The 22,380-nt window shown below is 36.3% G+C and overlaps 1 protein-coding gene across 1 annotated transcript in view; it reads left to right on the forward strand.

Moving 5' to 3' along the window:
• PSME4 (proteasome (prosome, macropain) activator subunit 4) overlaps positions 1-21,377 on the forward strand; it is a 109,689-nt gene extending 88,312 nt beyond the window's left edge. The window contains exons 37-43 of the mRNA XM_012649840.1: positions 110-195; positions 13,509-13,637; positions 14,687-14,842; positions 17,326-17,488; positions 19,002-19,135; positions 19,990-20,128; positions 20,661-21,377. Coding sequence (XP_012505294.1) covers positions 110-195; positions 13,509-13,637; positions 14,687-14,842; positions 17,326-17,488; positions 19,002-19,135; positions 19,990-20,124 — 803 coding nt within the window. The 3' untranslated portion in view covers positions 20,125-20,128; positions 20,661-21,377. The remainder of the gene's footprint in view (positions 1-109; positions 196-13,508; positions 13,638-14,686; positions 14,843-17,325; positions 17,489-19,001; positions 19,136-19,989; positions 20,129-20,660) is intronic.
• Positions 21,378-22,380: the final 1,003 nt, after the last annotated feature.

The following is a 22,380-nucleotide window of genomic DNA, read 5'->3' on the forward strand; positions in this document are numbered from 1 at the left end:
GACAATGAAGGAGCTATCAGAGTGGCTATCTGACACTAGCATTACGATATTATTCTGTGGTCTCTAACTAGATAGCAACGATTTACTCTTTGTGTTTGTTTTCAAATAGTATTGAAGTGGCTGATGGCAAGTGCAGGAAGATCCTTCTCAACAGCAGTCACAGAACAACTTCAGCTTCTACCTTTGTTTTTTAAGGTAAGGTTATGGCTGAAATTAAGAATGCATCTCCTTTCTGACCTTGAAAAGGATTTTTGTTCATCATCTGATGGTTGATAGATTTTTTTCAGACAAATGTATAAATTTTGATTGGATCTCTGAGATTTAGAATAGTCACAGAATATCATTAGGTGTTAGTGGTTTAATACTTGTTGAAATTGTCTTTTTAATATTAGGTGAGTGAGAGCAGGATCTTGAAAAATACATGAGCATTTTATAGACAGACATTGTTTCATTGATAGCTAGTTTCTGGATAATAACAGTTTAGAGAAAATATTGATAGTTAACAGAAAAGCTGCAGTGAAATTTTTGAATATAGCTATTTCTGACTTTTTTATTCAATATATAGTAAATCTAAAAATGAAAATGTTCAGCATATTGTGCTTATTTTACAGTGTTGGCTCCATAACTGTTTCTAATAAATATCTCTGCAGGAAGTCATTTGCCTCTGGTATCATAAAATGACATTGAAATTTTATTAGTGAAAGGCAGAACCTTGAGGTGGTTTTAAAATACTCATCTACTCAGAGGATGAAGCCAACAGAACTAAGGTCAAAGATTATTACTTTCCAAAATTGTACTTTGCAATCATGAAATGGTTGGCTGTGGTTAGCAAAACAATCTAGTCAAATTGAACATTTGGAAGGCTTGGCACAGACATCACCACTACTCAGCAATTGTTGGCCAGTACAGTCATTATCACTTAAGGAGGAGGGCCCTTGTTGTTGATTAACAAATGGCATGCTAAACTTCTGATTTGCTACAGTAGTATACTTTAGGAAATTTCAAAAAGATACGTTTACCAGTAATTTTCAAAGATTTCACTACTGAAATACTTCTAAGAATGCTATGTATGTGCTAATACCCATGAATACTTCTGGGATCTTCGGGGTGTAAGAGTGGACAGTAGCTACTAGTATATGGGTCCTTTTTACCTGTAGGTCTTGGGGTTTGTCTTTAGGGAAGTGATGCTTAAGCGGTTTTCCTCTGTCACGTACCCAGTGGGTATAGAACTTGATCTCATTTGTTCATAAATTGGTAATGTGTAGTGATTGTTAGGAAAGCTGGAGTCCCATCCCTTTCCTTACATTTACAAAAATGTATATAAGCAAGTATGTGAGAGTGAGGTTGGTAGAAGGATGATTGGAATCCACTTGAAACTTATGAAAAACTTCATCATTAGAAAGCTGTACTACATAAGTTACTAGTGACATGCCTAATATCTCATCTGGATATGCTCATATTGAGGTGAAGAATCTGCATTAGGCCATCATGTTGATGAGGTCTGAGGTACAAAGGCATTACAACATAGTTATTTTGCACACAAAGTAGATGTGTAGAGTGTGAAGATAAAGAGGAGTTTAAAAGAAACTTGTTTACTAAACTGTGGAAGGAGCACAGAAGTAGTTTGAGAAGTTCCTTTTGAACATATTTGAGAGGTTTGTAAGACTTATCAGTGAAGATGCTTATAATATGATGACACTTATAAGTGAAGATAATGAGTAGGCATTTGGAGTTCAGGGGAGTAGTTCAGCCTGGTGGTACAAACTTGGGTGTCATCAACATACAGATGATATTTAAAACCATGAGATCGAGATCATCATTGGAGTGAGTGTAGATGGAAAAAAGAAGTTCAAGGATTGAACCAGTGTTCAGAGGTTAGGGAGATGAGTGTACGACAAATAAAGAAGGCTCAGTTAGAATATGCTTCAAAGTTTGTGGAAATTTTTAGTAACTATATGAATTTAATTTTTCTCTTCTATTATAAAGGAAGTAAATGCCTATTGAGAAAAAATTTAGAAAGCTGAAGGGAAAAAATTCATAAACCACAATCTACCATTAATCTTATTTTCTATACATCTTTTTTCTTAAAATTGTCAGTTTATAAAAGTAGTACATGCTCATGAAAAATCTAGACCATAAAGACTGACAAGACTCTAATTTTGTATCTGCACCCCACAGAGAGTCACTGTTCATAGTTATTTGTATTTCTCCAAATGTTATTTTCCTACACAGTTGTTTTTTAATAGGATCATGCCAGTTGTTCTGCAGCTTCCCTTTTTTGTACCTAATCAATACATTATATACTTTTCCAGATGAGTAAATAGATATCTGTATTTTCCTTACCTGTCTGTGTTAGAATTTAATATCCAGTTTACTCTGTAGTAGTAGATGCTGGTTTTATTTATTTATATATATATTTTTTTATTTATTTATTTTTTTGAGACAGGGTTTTGCTCTGTTGCCCAGGCTGGTCTCCAACTCCTGGTCCCAAGTGATCCTCTAGAGGACTGGGACTGCGGGCATGCACCACTGGGCCCGGCTGGTTTTATTACAGTTGTTCACTAGGTAGACAACAAGAGACGGGGAATGGTAGTGGTTAACAGCATGAACTTTTGAACCAGGCTGCCTGGATTCAAACTTAGCTCCATTACTGATGAACTGTGTAACTATGGGCAATTAACCTGATCCCTCAGAACTTTTTACCCCCCTTCATCTGTAAAATGGGGGTGATAATACCACCTACCTCGTAAGGATGTTGTGAGGATTAAATGTGTCTCCCACGATCCAAATTGAGGAGTGGGTGGCTGAGTTTGATAGAAAGCAATACCACATTATCTGAATTTTTCCATTTTCTGCATTTCTATTGGCAAATTTAGCAAGAGTTTAGATTAAAAGGGATCAGACCCAAAATTGAGAGAGTAAGAGGTACCTGCATATGCAAAGTGCATAGAGCAGCATCAGGCACATGGTAAACACTGTAGAAGTGTTCATCTTCACTATTGATACAACGAACATCTTGTACACATATTTTGTACTTTGTACATATTTTTGAACTCCTGGGCTCAAGTGATCCTCCCACCTCAGCCTCTAGAGTAGCTGGGATTCCAGGTACATGCCACCATACCTAGCTAAAATCCTTTTTATTATATACCATAAAAAGTTTTATATCCATTTAAAAAAAAACCCTTTGAAACCTTGAAAGAAAATATATATGTGTGTGAAAAGTGAAAGTTTGAGTAATTTGCCTATTTTGGTCTGAGTCTCCATATTACTTAAGATTAAGGGAAGAGGTTTTCGAACCATGAATAGTTTATAGAGACCTCGTTTTAGGATAAACAGAGTCCTAGGTTAAAATCCTGCCTGTGACAAGTGCTTTCTTTGTGGCCTAACATAAGCTACTGAACTTTTAAGACTATCCCCTTATATATAAAGTATGAGATAATATCAATATCCCTTACAGAATTGTTGTGAGGATGAAATGAGATATGCCTGTAAAGCTGAGAGCACAGTGTGGAGTATACATTTGTATTGTTATTTTACTTGTTACCATTATTTTAATTTGTAACAAATAAGAGCTCAAATTGTCGAGCAGTCAGGAGAGAAGGGCCAAGGTGCCGTGTCCCTAAGTTCCAACTTTGCAAAATGCTCATTAAAATTCACCACTATTACTGTAAGTAATAGTTTTGCATATGTCAAACTTAGAGAAAAATGTACAGATACTGTGATACATTGTTGTACAGTTACTTCCCATTGATGATATTTCTTCAGAAAAATTAGTTTTCCCAGTAATTAGAGGAAAGGAAGACCATGTAAGGTGTTTCCATTCCTAACTAAATGGACAGCATTTTCTGCTGGTTGTTACAGTTCAATGTCAGTTAAATTTTATCTGTGATGTAATAAAAATAAATTTGTGCGAAAACAAGGCAAAAGAAAAATTACAAGCTCCTTTGATTATATCAGTGGATCAGTTAAGGTTCTTTGATAATAAGCCCTAGAGACCAACTGGCTTTGAAAACAAAAATAGGAAATTAATTAGATTACCTGGGAGTATTTAGGTAGTTCACAGAATGCAAGTAAAAGCTGAACAACTGAGTTAGGAACCACAGCAGCTTTGGGGATCTAAGTTATAGAAAATAACAGACACCTCATTAGAGTGCCAGGCGGGGGTCTCTTGCTACCCTTTGTCTAGGGAGTGTGATCCTTTGATCTACAGTCCCACCAGAATGACAGAAGAGAAGGATGATCCTCCAAAAGGAAATAAAAATATCATTATCAGCAGGAGGAGGAATGGATATTGGCTAGGAAGTGTATATATTATATTACAGGTAACCATTAAAACATCTTTCTTATTTCAAGTCTTAAGGAAAACTAAAATCATTGTAGGTCAATTTGCTCTAGAATAATAAAGATGGAAAGCAAAAGAAAATAATAAACAGCTCCTGAAGAAAGCTCCTGAATTTCATGGGCATAGACTACCCCTCCCCCCAAAAAACTTTTTATTTTGAAATAATTAAAGATTCACAGGAAGTTGCAAAGATAGGTACAAAGAAGTTCTATGTACCCTTCATGCAATTTCCTCCAGTAATTACATCTTATATAACTATGGCACAATCTGAAAACCAGAAAATTGACATTGGTACATGGTACAATTCCACATCATTTTATTACCATAAAAATCTCCTTGTGCCACTCTTTGTAATCACACCTATCTCCCTCCCTGTCAACATCCCCAACCCTTAACAACTACTAACTTGTTCTCCATCTCTGTGATTTTATCATTTAAGAATGTCATGTAACTGGGTGCAGGGGCTGGCACCTGTAGTCTCAGTTACTCTGGAGGTTGATGCAGGATTGCTTGAGCCAGGAGTTTGAGGCTGTGGTGAATTATAATAGAGTGTGAATAGTTACTGCACTCTGTCCCAGGCGACACAGCAAGACCCCATTTCTTAAAAAGAAGAAGAAGATATATAAATGGAAGTATGTGACCTTCAAAGATTAGCTTTTTTTACTTGAAAAATTCTCGTAAGATCCATCTAAGTTGTTGCATGTAGGACATTTTTATTCTTACTTTAGATTTTTTCTTCAGATATATTGTGGCATGCATTATTACGAAAGGGCTAATCCACCCCTTTAGAACCAGGAGCACTTCCCCACTCCCACTCCCATTCTTTTCAGTTGTCTGGGTCTTAGCTTCTCTATAACCCATATATATATATATGGTTCTTAGAAAATGAGAGTGTACACATGTGTTCTTTTAAAAGTCAGAGGATGTCTAGGGGGAAAAATGCTTTTAGGAAAATATTAAAGATGAACATGGAAAATTTAAGTATTTTGAAGTGAGTTAATAAAGATTGATGTAAAGTTGTTTGCCTTAAAAGCTGCAATTGTTGCTAGAGCATGTAGATATAATTTCTTGTGATTTCCTTAGCTACATTAATGAAAGTAGTCTTTCAAACTCAGAGACTTTGCCTTGTAACAAAGTTTTAGTTCCACAAACAGTAATGTTAATGGATATAATCATTGCAAATGAAAATATTTGAGAGATTTTGATTTCACTGGCACCATAGAAAGAATCTATCCCAACTGAATTGTCCTACATTAGTAACTGGTTAATTTGCTATTGAGTGAGTTTTGGAACGTGTATTATCTGTATGGTGAAGTTTATGTTAGCTTTCAGAATTTTGCTATTCTTAGTGGAACATTCTCACCTATGCTGTACTTGAGAATATTGTGTCTTAATTTTGCTCAAGAAACACATTTTTTATGTAATGGTAGGAAGAGAGACTGCTGATTCAACAGAAGATGAGTGAGTCATCTTAAATTCTTCTGGTAGACCTGCTAGCAAATGAATATCTTCTTTTTTATGCTACAGTTCACTATCCAAACAAACTCTAAATCTCCTCATTTTTACTGTGGATGAATAAAATGACAAAAGAAAAGCAACTCCACCTATATTACGTAGAGATTTGAACTGTTGAGTATTTATCATTTTTATACTGGCTTTGTTGATGTATTTCCGTTTATACCTTTGCCTGTGAATATGCCTCTGCCACACCCTGCAAATGTGTGTTTGTAATATTGTTTTACAAAAGACAGGATTGTTTAATTCTGCTAGTTGATTTTCTTTTTTAACCCCAAAATATATTATTATCATCTTTCCATACCAGTACATATAACTGCCTCTTTTTAAATGACTATATTGCACCATCATCTTAAAATTTAACCAGGTTTCTATTGATGGAAACTCTGGCTCTTCTTGGCACTTGGGTATTAAAAATAATGCCAGCAATATTTTGTACTACGAGTATATTTATAGGATAATTCCTGGGTGTACAGTTGCTGGGTAAAAGAGGTAAATCTGCATTTGTTATTTGGGTGGATATAGCCCTCCAGTGAGGCTGTATTGTGTTTCCACATCTTGATGTCTCAAATCTTTGCCAGTTTAATAGATTAAGAAAAATCATTGCACAGTTGACTGTGGAACAACATGGAGGTTAGGGGTGTTCCCCTCACCCCGGTCAAAAATTTGCATATAACTTTTGACTCTGAAAAACCTAAGTGCTAGTAGTCTGTTGTTGAGCAGAAGTGGAAGCCTTACTGTGATAACATAAGCAGTTTTGTATGTTAAATGTATTGTTGAGAAAATCATAAGGAAGAGAAAATATATTTACTATCCTTTACGTGGAAGTGGATCATCACAAAGGTCTTCATCTCGAATAGGGTGAGGAGGAGGAGGAAGTGGAGGAGGGGTTGGTCTTGCTGTCTCAGGGGTGACAGAGGCAGAAGAAAATTCTGGATTCATGCTGTTTGAACCCGTGTTATTCAAGGATCAGCTGTACTTATTTTAGTGAGAATGACTTCAGGTATATTGGCCATTTGTATTTTTCTGCTAGCCACCTGTTTATACTTTGCCAGTATTCCGTTGTATTATAAAGGAGCTCCATTTTGTAATTTAAATGTTATTTTGAACTATGCTTGTGTAAGATTATTTTCTAAAAACATTTCTTCTGTTTTCTTCACTTCTATGGTTTTGTTTTTCACATTTAAATTTGCAGTTTGTTTTATATAAGAGGTTGAGATAGGGATATAACTTAATTTTCAACAGATAATCCATCTTTTCTCCATTGATTTCAAATGAAATCTTATTCTATACCTATATACCTGAGTCTGTCTTGACTTCCAGTTTTCTTCCATCAATTCGTCTTTTCCTATGCCAATTACTGAGGGAGTTTTTGTGTTTGTTATACTATCTTAGTATCTGCTAGTTCACATTTGTCTATTGCCCTCACCTTGTCCAAAATTAACATATCTGTTCAACATATCTTTACATTTATTCTTATTGCTTTTTAATGCAGCATTATGATGATACTCACAGAGTCCAACAGTCACTTATGAAAAGCAATAGTCCCATGCCCTTCTTCCTCCCCCAGCTGTCTCATATCCTAAAATTCACCACTTTTAAGCATTTGTATACTTGTCTCTGAAGAAATACCCTTACACTATTTTTTCCTGATTTATGAACATAAGATACTATAGATGTCCTGCCATTGTAAAGGTGTGCTTAAATTCCCCAAGCCAGCAAAGCTTTGTCAGGCTTATACTTTTGTAATTTTTATTTTCTACTTTTATAATCAAAATTCCCATTGGAATTGAATTAAATTCATGGATTAATTTTTTTTTTTTTTTTTTTTTTGAGACAGAGTCTCGCTTTGTTGCCCTGGCTAGAGTGAGTACCTTGGCGTCAGCCTAGCTCACAGCAACCTCAAACTCCTGGGCTCAAGCAATCCTTCTGCCTCAGCCTCCGGAGTAGCTGGGACTACAGGCATGTGCCACCATGCCCGGCTAATTTTTTCTATATATATATATTTTTAGTTGTCCAGATAATTTCTTTCTATTTTTTGGTAGAGACGGGGTCTCGCTCTTGTTCAGGCTGGTCTTGAACTCCTGACCTTGAGCGATCCACCCGCCTCGGCCTCCCAGAGTGCTAGAATTACAGGTGTGAGCCACCGCGCCTGGCCTCATGGATTAATTTTGGTCACATGCCAGGGTTAAAAAATAATTCATTTAGATACAGCACCAACTGATGTGCAGTGTTATTTCTTTATTTGTTTTAATGAAGAAATCAGGTTTGTTTGGCACCATATTTTTCATTATGATTTTATCCTGTTTAATGCCTCAAATTCTTAAATGTTTAAAAAATGTGGCCTTGCAGTTTTGTTTAGTTTGCATCAATAGAGGAAAGCCCTGTTTATATAAAGTTTGCTAAGGAAATTTATTTTCATCAAGCCCTGGACAGATTATCATAGTGAATTAATATACTTAGTTTGGATCTGTTGTCAGAGAAAAAAATTATTCTGACATTTGTTAAAACTGTGAGGAAAACTTTATTCAGAGACATCAGGGGTAGGGGGATTCTTCCTAAACCTACTTAACAGATTTCTTGGGGAAGGCAGAACAGGGTGATCAGATATTGAGGGTGGGAGATGAAGAGTTTGATCAGATAGCAAGCAGGGGTGGGGGGTGGTTTCTAAATTGTGTTCACAGGAGTCTTGATAAAACTGGACTCTGCAGGGCAAAGACAGAGCCTAAGGATGAGACCTAGTTGGAAAGCGGGCTCAGAGGAGCCTGGCTAAAAAGTTTGGTTGAGGAAAGAGTGTTGGTCATAGTAAAGGCACAATTGAGTTCCCATTTGTTACGGGTATGCAAAGAAATTTGGTGGTGCTTGGCTTTGAATATTTCACCTAAGTTGGTACAGTCTTTGGTATTTTAGAGAAAAATCATTTCTTTTTTGCAAATTAAAACCACACTGAGGTTTTCACCTGTCATATTGGCAAAAACTCTGGTGTTTGATATCATACTCTAATGGTGAATCTCTGAGGAAATAAGCAATAAATAGGGGTATGGGGCAGTGTGTAGCAAAAGCATATAAGCATTTACATTCTGGTGTCAATGCACTTCTACTCTTCTATCCCAAATATGTACTGGCAAATATATGAAATGTCTGTGTACAAAAGTATATATTGCAGCACTATTTCAAAAGCAAAAGAATGAAACAGTTCAAATATTTATTGAATCTGGAGAGGGTCTGGTTAAATAAACTATGGTACATCCTATAGTTTAGATAGCCTGTAGTATGAATTATTCCTCTTGCTATGGAGTCATTTCCAGGAGATATATATGTCCTGGAAATCCCTAAAAATCCCTTAAGAAAAAAATGCAAAAGTAAAATGAAATAAATGAACCTCACTCTTTATCTGATTGGTGGGATAAATACATAAAGCAGTGACTTTTAAAAAGTCATACATGCGGGCCGGGCGCGGTGGCTCATGCCTGTAATCCTAGCTCTCTGGGAGGCCGAGGCGGGCGAATTGTTTGAGCTCAGGAGTTCGAAACCAGCCTGAGCAAGAGCGAGACCCCCGTCTCTACTAAAAATAGAAAGAAATTAATTGGACAACTAAAAATATATAGAAAAAATTAGCTGAGCATGGTGGCACATGCCTGTAGTCCCAGCTACTCCAGAGGCTGAGGCAGGAGGATCGCTTGAGCCCAGGAGTTTGAGGTTGCTGTGAGCTAGGATGACGCCACGGCACTCACTCTAGCCAGGGCAACAGAGTGAGACTCTGTCTCAAAAAAAAAAAGTCATACATGCTTTGTGGGATGTATAAAGAGCAAATAAATAGTAATTGTCAATAGGAACCAAGAGTTTTCACATGACAGCTAATAAAAGATGTAAAAATCTAAGCAATGTTAGATAAAATTCCAGTAATCATAAATTTGATATTTATTAGTATTATCTATTTCAGGGGTGGGAATCTGCCCCCTTAAGGCCACACGTGCAGCCTTAAGTGCAGCCTTTTGACTGAACCAAATGTTACAGAACAAATCCTTTTGTTTTTATTATTAATAATACATTTTTGTTCATCTTTTATATTTTTATTTTTAAAATGAATGTATTTAAAATACCAAAGAATAAAATAAGTTTCAGTGAAATAATACTCCCTGATTGACTGGCACAATTAGAATGTTAGTGTAAGCCATAAGGGCTAAATTGACAGCTGCTATGCTCATGATTCAGTTCTAACTTCCCCCATCTGACTGGTGCCACTACTGCACGAGGCTGGTTGGCGAGAGTTTATGGGGGTCCAGTACCCCTGTCTATTATTAGCTTTTGACAACGGTGCACTGTGTTTCTATTTGAAGTGGAATTTGTAAACAGTTGCACAGCTCAACAATATTTTTTAATTTTGTCTGCTGAACAGCCCATTATGTCAAAGAAGACCAAAAGAACTCTGAAGGAAGAAAACAGATTTTCTAATGAGGATTGGGAATTGCAATATTATCTTGTTTCTGCTAAAGATAAGATGAAATTCTTGCTTTGTGATACTGCAGTAGCACCATTAAAGAAATTCAATGCTCACCAGCATTATAACACTCAAAAGGACCACAAATATTTTAAATTAGAGGGAGAAGTGCAAACGGTTTTTATTGCAGAAATTAAAAGATGAAAAGCAAAAGCAAAGAAAATTCTTTTAAACAGCAGTTAAGACCTGGAAATAATGCCACTGAAGCAGCTTATTAAGTAGCTTATATATTCAGGAGAAAAGAGAAGTCATTCAGTGATGTAGAAATTATGAAAAAATGCATTGTCAAAATTGTAGGATGCTTGGACCCCAATAACGTTTCAAAGTACAAACAACTGCCTCTCTCAAGAACCATAACTGATCGGCAGCATGCATTAGCCTACAATTTAACAGAACAACTTCATGCAATACTTCAAAAGGAAAATGTGTATTATTCAATTGCTTTGGATGAATCAGCTGATATGGCACAGGTTTTATACTTCATTCAGATCATAACAAGATGTTCTTTGCCATGAAGAGTTATTCGCTTTGAGCACTCTTGCGAGTAGAACACAGGAAATAGATATCTTTGACAACTTTCAAGATAAATGTTGTGAAATTGGACTGAATTTGGTAAATTTAATGAGTTTATGTACAGACGGTGCACCTTCTGTGACAGGAAAACATGAAGGGTTTATTGCACAGATTAAAAAAGTATTAACAGATCCAGATGCTCTCATTTCTTTTCATTGTATCTTTCATCAGCAAAATCTCTGTGCTAAAGCTACTATTTTAAGTGACACTTTGCAACAAGTAAGTTTTGTTAACTGTATTCCTGCAAATGCAATACGATATTGTCATTTTCGTAACATGCTAAAATTGAACATGAGATATTTAGTGTGGATTTGCCACATCATTCAATGCCACCGGGTTGGCTGTCACAGGGACAGGTGTTAGCCAAAATTTTATCTCTGCTAGAACAGATAGTTAAATTTTATGTAGAACAGAATCAGCAGTGTCAATTATTGAAAGAATATTTCTGTAGGATTGCAGCATTTCACTGTGATACTATGTCAAATCAAAACAACTTGAATATTTCTTTGCAAGGTAAAGCTAAGTCTGTGTATGATATGTGGCAGACAATCCAAGCATTTCAAAAAAAGCTATCTTTTTTCAAAACAGTTCTTGAAAAGGAAATTTCGGATGAACATTTGCCCCAGTTAGCAAAGGTCATTGATGAGCAGGATGATATATATGAATCATTTGAAGAATACGAAGCTATTATAGACCTACTAATTGGAGAATACAACGAAAGGTTCACTGACTTGGAGAATTGTGACATGACACTCAAATTAGCATTTTAGCCTCACCTAGTTGATATCACCAAGACATCTAAAGAAATACAGATGGAATTGAGTGAGCTCTCAGTAGATATTTTAAAATCATTGTTTGATGCTAAGAAAGATCCAATTGAAATATGGAAAAATGCAGTAGAATACCCATGCCTTTGGCAACATGCCTGAAAAATGCTTTCTTACTTTTCAACCATTTACTACTGCGAATCTACATTGTCCTACCTAACCCAAATCAAGACACTCTTATCACAAATGACTCATACCCATCTAGAGGATCAACTCAAACTGCGGACCTCCATGCTGCAACCAAATATTCAAATGCTTTGCATCAAAAAGCAGACACAACAAAGTCATTAAAAGGTTAATCAACTTTAAAATGAACAAATACTTTTCATTTTTTAAAATTATTAAGTACATAGATTTTTAGATTTTTAGAAAAAATGTACATCTTTACATTTATATAGTTAAAGTTTCCTGAATCAGCCTTATTTGATTACAGCTAAATCAATGCTGCATTCCAGCATCAAAAGGTTTCCCACCCCTGATCTGTTTCTTTTAGAAAATGTGTTTATTTCCTAGCTCTGTCCACTGAGCCCAGAAACACTAACTGACTCAGCAACAATGAATACTCCTTGTGCCCAGATTATGGTTCCTAAGTATCATTTCCCACTAAAAGAACCAGAGCTCCTTGGAGAAATGGCTGATTTCACATACGGAGCAAGAAATGCGCAGAATAAACCTAGATCATCTTGTCATGCCAGAAACCAAGGATGCTACAGTTGCATTAAAGGACTCAGGAGACAATTGAGTAGTCAAAGAAGAGAAATTAGCTCTAGTATGAAGAGTAACTACAGTGGATTAAAGCCATCAGATTTGTTGAAATTCATTGGTTCATAATGATATTTAGAAAAAAAATCACTTCATTTTTGGAGGACAGGAGGGAGATCATTCTGAATGAAGAGAAGCTTTTCTATATATGTATACTATCTTAAGGACAAAAGAATGACCATTTTGCAAACCTTGTTTTTACAATGGATTATCACAGAAAGAGAATACTAAGTGTCAATGAAGGAAATACACAGCACCCTTTATGCTGTGCCCAAACAATCAAACTTCAATACAAATCAAACCTGTAGCTCTAACAGCCGATTTACAGGACTTACTGGAGCCAAGGACCGCAATCAGGGAAGGCCACAATGGGGAAAACTACAAAACAATGGATCCAGCTTCCCCCTCCCCTCCCAATTCAAAAATATATAGCAAGGAATTTTAAAAGAGGGTGGGAGGAATTTATAGATTAAAAGAGATTTATGAAACACAGCAACTCAATGCAGTGTGGGGTCATTATGTTGAACCTGATTTCAGAAAACCAATTATAACAACACATGAATACAGTGATTGGGGAAATTATTATATCTGAGTGCTACTGAGTATTTTATATTGGATTTGTAATGAAATTTTATGCGTGATGATGTCATTATGTTTTGTTTTTTTTTTAAAGAGACCTTTTAGAGATAGCATAATAAAATATTTATGAATAAAGTATGTCTGAGATTTGCTTCAGATAATTTAGTTGTGGGAAGGGAGTGAAAAAGGAAACAAAAGATTATCCTTGAGTTTGTCATTATTGAAGAAATGATTGAAGAGGCACATGGGGGTTTATTACACTATTCTCTAATTTTGTATATGTCTGAAACTTTCCATAGTAAGTTGTTAAAAGTACAAATGTGGTATCTTTTATGCAAGATGTCTTTGTACTTATTGGTGGTTATTTTTTAATTTGTGTCTCTGTTTTTGTGTTTTTGTTTTTTAGATTGCCCCAGTAGAAAATGACAACAGCTATGATGAACTGAAAAGAGATGCAAAGTTATGTTTATCACTAATGTCTCAGGGGTTGCTTTACCCTCATCAAGTGCCTTTGGTACTTCAGGTGCTAAAACAAGTAAGAGTGCATAACTATAATATGTATATCTTTTGGTTAGGATTTTGGTTTACCATTCTAAGAATTTTACAAAGTCACCTGCAATGCACACAGTACTTAAGTTTTGTTTTCATTTTGAATTTTCTTTTAGTATAAGACATAAATATCGACCAAAGGAGCAAACCTAGATTCTGTACTTGGCTCTACCACCAACCTCTGTGACCTTGGGCAAGTCACCCAAGCCAAAAATTATTTATATGTGCAAAGAGCTAATTATTGAAGTGCTTTGGATACAATGTACTTATAAAGTAGGGGGATGGTGATTCCCTTTTACCATTTTCCCGTTATTTTATTCACTTGTATTGCCTGGTCTATGCTAGAGAGAAGTATAGTGATTGTATATTTTCTGGCTGCATTGTTAGTATACTGTAACATGGTCAGCTTTATCCAGGTCATGTGTTATATAAAAATGGATATGTTCCCACAGCTTTCAGATTTTAAATGTTGGGTTTGTTTTTTTTTTTTAGTAGTGGAATTTAGTAATTTAGTTAAGAATTTAGTAATTCTTAATTATTTGCCTTCAAGACCCTGGCCGGGAGCAATGGCTCATTCCTATAATCCCAGCACTTTGGGAGGCTAAAGCGGGAGGATTGCTTGAGGCCAGGAGTTCAAGAACAGCCTGGGCAACATAGTGAGACCCCATCTCTGTTAATATGTATATATTTTAAAAGACCCCTGTTGGCTGCTACTAAAAGTAAACTAAAATAATGTGCAATCCTTGGAGGAGTTAAGAGTCATTAATCATGACTAGTTCTATCTTCTAAAATTGACTTTTACCTATGTGTTCCCTTCCCTTTACCCTCAGCCATTACATATTCCGAATAACTAACTTTGTCTGAAATAGCTTGTTCAACGTTTTATTTAGAAGGAAGTATAAGATGAACTTACCCAAACTATACCTGTGAAAGTAGAGTTAAGTTAGAATATTACATTATTTGTGTGTAATGTCATTATCTGTCATCTCATGTTCTTGTCAGTACTGTTTTTATTGTTGTACTTTTCATTCACAGACAGCAAGAAGCAGTTCTTGGCATGCCAGATACACAGTACTGACCTACCTCCAGACCATGGTATTTTATAACCTCTTTATTTTCCTAAACAATGAAGATGCAGTTAAAGATATCAGATGGCTGGTTATAAGTCTTTTGGAGGATGAACAACTAGAGGTAAAATTTAAATTATAGAAAATGGAAACTCAATTTAAAGACATCGTCATGGTTCCCCTTTTAAAAAGTATTTGTACACTGTTAGGATGTATTTTATTAAAATATAAACTATTAAAAGTAACTGCTTAATTCTAACATAGCATTATGTGAATAGTTTTGCTACCTTAATCATGATTTCCTGTGATACAAATGGAAAAAAGCGCTGGGCATGTTTTTATTTTGTCTTCTCTTTGCAATTGGGCAAATACCATGTGTGAATCCAGGTTTTTTTAACTATGAAATTGAGGATGGTGATTTTGATTACACCACTAGAGGATTACTTGAGCCCAAGAGGTTGAGGTCACAGTGAGCCATGATTAGGCCACTGCACTCCAGCCTAGGCAAGGGAGCGAGACCCTATCTCTAAAAAAATAAAATATAATTACCGCATAATCTTGCTGACTTTAAGAAACTAATAGGAGTGTGCGTAAAAGTAGTTTGAAGGAAGTAAAAATCTACACATAGAAACAAAACAAAAAAACATGTACAAATCTGACTAGAAGAATATTAGAAATCATCAATTTAAATCAAACTTCACACTAGAGAAAAATATTGCACCATAAGAAAATCATTAAGACTTTGTGGAGGGGTGGTGGTAGTGTAATAACATATAAAGAGACAGTGCAAGATATAAATAATGAAAAGTCAAACCTCTCAATGACCAGAGAAATGCACACTTAACACAATGAGGCATATTAACCTACTCTTTAGTGTTTCCTCCCACTCAAAAAACAAAAATGTGTAGTGTAGTGATGATGACCAGCGTTGGTAAGGTATAACTAGTAGTCCATATTTTTGTGTCACAATATGTTAGCATTAGCTTTTGTTTTTCTTTTTTTTTGGAGACAGAGTCTTGCTCTGTTGCCTGGGCTAGAGTGCTGTGGTGTCAGCCCAGCTCACAGCAACCTCAAACTCCTGGGCTCAAGCGATCTTCCTGCCTCAGCCTCCTGAGTAGCTGGGACGACGAATGTGTGCCACCACACCAGGCTAATTTTTCCTAGTTTTAGTAGAGACGAGGTCTCGTTCTTGCTCAGGCTAGTCTCTAACTCCTGACCTCAAGCGATCCTCCCACCTCAGCCTCCCTGAGTTCTAGGATTACAGGTATGAGCTACCATGCCCAGCCAGCATTAGCTTTTTGAAAAGCAACTAATAGGCATAAAATTAACAGTAAAACTGTTTATACCTTCAAATTTACTAATCCCAACTCTTATATCCTAAGAAAATATACTGAAATAATAGGAAAAAAATTACATGAATTAAGAATATTTTAGATGCTGGGCACAGTGGCTCATGCCTGTAATCCCAGCACTTCAAGAGGCTGAGGCAGGAGTATCCATGGAAGCCAAGAGTTCAAGACCAGCCTGGGCAACATAGCCAGACCCAATCTCTACAAAAAATTTTTTTAAATAAAAAAATTAGCTGGGAGGATGGCTCAAGGTTGTAGCAAGCTGTGGTCATGCCACTGCACTCCAGCTTGGGTCACAGCAAGACTCTGTCTCTTAAAAAAAAATATATTTTATAGTATAGTGGTGAGACGTTGAAAGCAATCTAATCAGTATTTGAACTTAAAAATAAATCATTGTATATAAGCTTTATGGGAAATGATGCAACCAAGTATTCAGTAAAACATTTTGCAATGCATTTCATGTAATAGTGTAATGGAAGTAGCAAAGAAAATGTACTCAAAAAACTAATGATGAAACACTTATAAAAAAACTTTTGAAGGAATATAGAGCAAAATGTTTGCTTTTCAAATTATTATTGTATGTTTTTATAACTATTAAGCAGGAACTTTTGTGATTTATATATGAGATGATGGTACCCTTTTACTGCTTTTTTTTGTCTTCCCCAAACTTGAGTTACCATTCCAATTTGAAATTGACCGTATACACTCTTCCTTTAGTATTTGTATAAACTGTGTGTATAGTCTGACAATAGCTCATGAAATTCATAAGAAGTAAACTGGATATAAGTCTATGATATATACCATCTGCAGAAATTAGGTTTTCCTGTGTCTTTGTTATTGACAATGACAATTTAAACAGTGGTCTAAAGAGATGTAGAGTCTAGGAAAGCATGATTTTAATGTCAGGCTCCAGCACTACTTTTACGGTTACAACCCTGATGAGAGCTATCCATGGGGAAGATAATTTATGGAGAAATTTAACAGTTACTTCTGTAACCCCAGCGTAGTGGCTTTTATCCGTTTTGAGGCTACCAGCCCTTTGAGAATCTGCTGAAATCCCAATTAAGAAACTGCCAAATACCAAGGAGAATAGAGGAAGGCAAAGAAAAAGGGGGGAAAAAACTGCTGGAAGAGCACACACAAGCTTTGCATACAATTTCAGGGATGGTTCTCACTCCGGTTCCCACCCCTCCCCCCATCCTCCATTATTCCCTCAAATTTAGAATCTCGGTTTTAATAGGAATTATTATCTCTACAGGTTCGGGAAATGGCTGCTACCACCTTAAGTGGTCTATTACAGTGTAACTTCCTTACCATGGACAGTCCTATGCAGATTCATTTTGAGCAACTTTGCAAAACAAAACTACCTAAGAAAAGAAAGCGAGACCCTGGTTCCGTAGGAGATACTATTCCTTCTGCAGGTAACATTGCTAGTATAAAACACACCCATATCCTTTTGAGAATTAACTAGGCTTAACCAGGCTTACTCAACAAATATGTATTGAACACTTGTATGTGTGCAGGTCTGTGCTGGGTTACTGGAAATAGTTTTCCCTACTTTTAAGGCGATTTGCGTACAGAAAGCAGGGCTTAGAATGAGGAGGCTAAAATTGAGTTAGGTACAAAGGAACTTTATAGAAATGCTGCATACAACTATTATAATAAATCAAGACTACTCTCCACCCAAAATAGCTTTAGAAAGAGGATATCCAGAATTAGTTGTTTTAGATGGTCTAAAATATGTTTAGAATTTAGAACTTATATGTAGCTGTACTAAGAAAAAAACAGGAAACAAAGCAAGCCTTGCCTTTTTTAGAGGGGGGAATATTCAGTATTTTACTAGACATTTGGTGAGAGTGTGAAGAGTCTTTGCAAGAACTTCCAATGTAATTGAACATAAAGAGACAGGATAAACACAGGAATAAGATCTTACCACTATACTGTGTTTAAAGAGAAATTTAAGTGTGATTACAAAGCAGCACCTGCTCTTGCCTCTGCTAACTACAATCACAAGAATAAATGAAAATACACAGGCTGAGCACTGTGGCTCATGCTGGTAATCCCAGTGCTTTGGGAGGCCGAGGCAGGAAGATCGCTTGAGACCAGGAGTTTGAGAGTAGCTTGGGCAACATAGCGAGACTCTGTAAAAAATTAGCTGGGTGTGCTGGTGCGCGCTCCTGTAGTCCTAGCTACACAGGAGGCTGAGGCAGCAGGATCACTTAAGCTCAGGAGTTCTGGGCTACAGTGAGCTATGATTGTGCCACTGTACTCCAGCCTGGGCGACAGACAGAGTAAGACCCTGTCTTTGAAAAAAGAAAGGAACAGAGAAAGAAAATACATGGATGGAAAGACTAATAGTAAGTAGAAAATTTATTGAATTTGTAGGAAGTGCTTTGAATATAAAGCTCTTAAATGCTGATTATATTGGGGTCTTAATTATGTCGTGCAGTTACCTAATAGCAAATTCCAGTAAAATACCAATGTACATTCTAGTATCTTTGCTTGAGAACTATATTTTTTAACAATAACGTACCATAGTCTTTAGTCACATCTGGAAAAATGCTAACTTTGATTGGAGATTGTTTCAGCATCAGAGATTATAATTTTGCATATGAAAGAATTGATCAGAAAAGCTATTACTGTGTTACTTTTAACAAATATATGACACATTTCTGGCCTAGATATAATTATGCTGTCATTGAAGGATAGCTATAGGATGTCTTAACAAATTCTTAAACATAGGGTTATTTTTAGTTCAGTCTCAAAATCATGATTTTGGATGTATATACATGTAGATTCATTTTAAATGCAGAAATTCACACGTTGAAAATAATTAGCATAATTTAAAAGTCATTTTATCTCATTATAACAAGTGCATTAGAGACCTGTAAATGTGTGTACATATATCGCTGCGTTTTTTTTTTCTTTTCACAGAGTTGGTCAAACGCCATGCTGGGGTGCTAGGACTTGGTGCATGTGTTCTTTCTAGTCCTTACGATGTTCCCACCTGGATGCCCCAGCTCCTTATGAATCTCAGTGCACATCTAAATGATCCTCAGCCTATTGAGGTACAATTCTTCCTTCTTCGTTTTTTTTGTACATAGGATATCAGTGATGTTTTATAAAAAACCAATAATTTTCTATACACTCTGAACTTCTGCTTTCATAAAGCTACAGCTTCTGCCAGGGCCAAATCTACTCACTGATAATTGACCCTGTCTCTACAAAAAATAAAAAATTAGCTGGGCGTCGTGGTACACACTTGTAGTCCCAGCTTGTCTGAAGGCTGAGGTAGGAGGATCGCTTGAGCTCAGCAGTTTGAGGTTGCAGTGAGCTGTGATGAGGCTGTTGCACTCTAACCTGGGCAATAGAGTGAGACCCTGTCTCAAAATAAACAAAAATACTAAACAGAGACCTTGCTTCCACATATATTTGAGATCTTTCGGTATCAAGGAAATTACTATAGCTTCTAACCCACTAGTCCAATGGAAGTAAAGTATTGTCAGGATAAATTTTATGCTTCTATTTTTCTAGCATTTTATATTTGGAAAATATCTCACTGGGAGCTAATACTAAACAGGAAATTGTGATGGTATTATTTAGTAATGAACACCTATGTTTTAAGTTAAATCAAAAGACTAGTGACCTTGTCCTTCTGATCCTTATTAATGGATATATTCATAAGTGTATATTGAAACTGGTTTAATAATGTGATGTAAGTTCCAATGGTTTGTCCTAACGTGAAGCTAGTCATTCAGAAGTTTGGTGGTTTGGGGAAGGAAGATTGGCTTGTTGGTTTTGTAGCAGTTGGTAATGTGTGAGATCTGACATCTAGAGCGATTGTTACTTAGCTAAAGGTATCCTACACGTAGCCCTGGTTGTTCAGAGAGGTTAAAATTTATGTGGGTTGCCTACTCTACAGATGACTGTAAAAAAGACCTTATCCAATTTCCGAAGGACACACCATGACAACTGGCAAGAACACAAACAGCAATTCACTGATGACCAACTGCTCGTTCTCACTGATCTCCTTGTGTCACCATGCTACTATGCATAGAAGGGTAAGTCAGCAAAGTTCTGAATTTAAAGGACTGACATTCTCAGGCAGATGTCATTGGTTTGGTGACTGAGAAGTGGGTATTTATAAATTTATTCCTTTTGTGGACATTCTTAGATGTCACTGTTTAGATAAAGGTGGAGAGTTTCTGTTCATTTGTTTTTAAACGTAAGTTTTGCTATAGCCAGTGGAGATCAAGTTCGCAGAGAATTTTTCCATGCTTCCTTACTTCAGGTATTAAGCAGAGAATTGATGTGATTAGTGGCCTGAGAATAGTTAAGTAAAAGAATAGATCTTACTCGTAGTTGCTTCCTGGGTGGGACCTGGACATTTGGAGTTGTCTTGAGGACTCTGCGTTCTCCACAGTTGTGAGAACATTTCATCTGGATTCTTAAGTACTTATTGCCCATTCTCTATAAAAGGAGGAGGACCCAGAAGCCTTTCTACTGGAATAGGAAGAATAAAGATTTTATTGATTGAGCTTTTAGAGTTGGATATGCTGTTACCTAATTGAAATTTTTTCCTCCCTGATACAGATGACTAGTCCTCACTTCAGGCTCTTTTCATGAAAAATTCCAGATCCTCAGGTACCATCTGTGCGGCTCTCTGCAAGTTTTACAACTGCCTCTGTTGAGGTCTCATCATTTTGGTGGTTTCTGTGTTTGGTCTCATTAGTCTGCGTTCCACAGGTTCTCAGCTGCCATTTGATTTCCTAACTTGTGCGGAAATGTTTCCAGAATTTGGATCACTTTTTCTTTGAGGCATCTGACAAAGTCACAAAGTCTCAGTCTAGAAATAATTACCCAGTATGATCATGGCATCCAAGACCAAACAGAGTCTAGAAACTCATTAAGAAACAGTTTACTTGGAATGGAGAATACCCATCTGTAATACAGGTCCTGTCATTTCATTCATCTCAAATTATTTTGAATTCTTCCGATGGCTGTTGAGTTTAGATGGTAGTAGTGCTGTGGACCATAAATCTGAAGCCTTGAGAGCCTGGGGTCTGGAGAGCCATGAAGAGGGAAGGAAAAGAGGGCAAGTCTTGAACCTAACCGGTGGCCTGACGGATTGCTCGACCAAGGCACAGAAGTGAAGTCTGTGTCCATTCGCTTCCCACAGGCTGGAGTTTTGGGTGCTGAGTAGAGCCAGTTGCTGAAAAATTGGGGGTTTGGTGAATAAATTTTTGATTGTTGTGTGTGCATACAATGTGTGATTTTGAAAATAAACAGCAACACCAATAAAAACCCTGACTGGTTGGTTTTTACCTGTATTCTTTACAAATATTGTTTGACCCTCTTTGAAAACTGTTATACTTCACCTAAATGGAAGACTGCTGTGTTTGTGGAAATTCTGTAATTTCTTTTTTCTTTCTTTCTTTCTTTTGTTCCTTTTTTTTTTTTTTCATTTTCACCTGCAGAATCGAGAGACTAATAAGGCTTGATATTTAATTGACTTGTTTAATATATGTTACATAGATGTAAAAGATTGTATAAACTATAGAGGCAGCGTTGGCAAGACTTTGTACAGATGCAACCTTTTACACAACACCATTGTGTAATTAATTTGTAAAGATTCACATGTAGCTCTTCATTATAGTGATTTTGGGCTTTTGTACCCATTGAATGCCATTTTTTGTGTTTTTAAATTATTTTCTTTATCTTTTCATGTTACAAAAGCTGAGGTGTGGGGTTTTTTTAGTTCATTTATCGTTAGAATATCTGAATTTTTATGTAACTTTTTGTGTGTGTACCTCTCAATGCTAACACCACATGTTTGCCTATGACAAGTTTATAGAGTGCAAGGTAACTTCTAGGTTGAAATAATTCACAAATTGGTGAATGTCATCTTGCAACACACCCTGTACAGTCTTCCTTAAAGGAACACTACAGTATATTTTTTAGTATCTACCTGCTGAATGAGTCAATACAGACCTAAGCACAGCAGTGGTCCTGGTACAGTATTTAAGTGTCGGCATACACAGGCATAATCCCTGTATAGAGTAGTGCCAAACTGATTATTTCAATTGTGTAACTAGTTTAAAACCCAATAAATGGATTGTTTTTAACACCTGGCTTTTGTCTTCATTAAGAAGAGAAGACTGTTTTGTAGGCAGTGACTCATGGATTCCTTTTGCAGCCATAGATTTGGATCGGTAAATTCATGCCCTCTGACCAGGATGAATTATCTAGATCTGCTCTGTACACAGTAGCAGATCTACTACAGTATCTACAGTAGCTACTAGCCACATGTGAC

Source organism: Propithecus coquereli, unplaced genomic scaffold (assembly GCF_000956105.1).
Source record: "Propithecus coquereli isolate 6110/MARCELLA unplaced genomic scaffold, Pcoq_1.0 Scaffold305, whole genome shotgun sequence".
Classification (NCBI taxonomy): domain Eukaryota; kingdom Metazoa; phylum Chordata; class Mammalia; order Primates; family Indriidae; genus Propithecus; species Propithecus coquereli.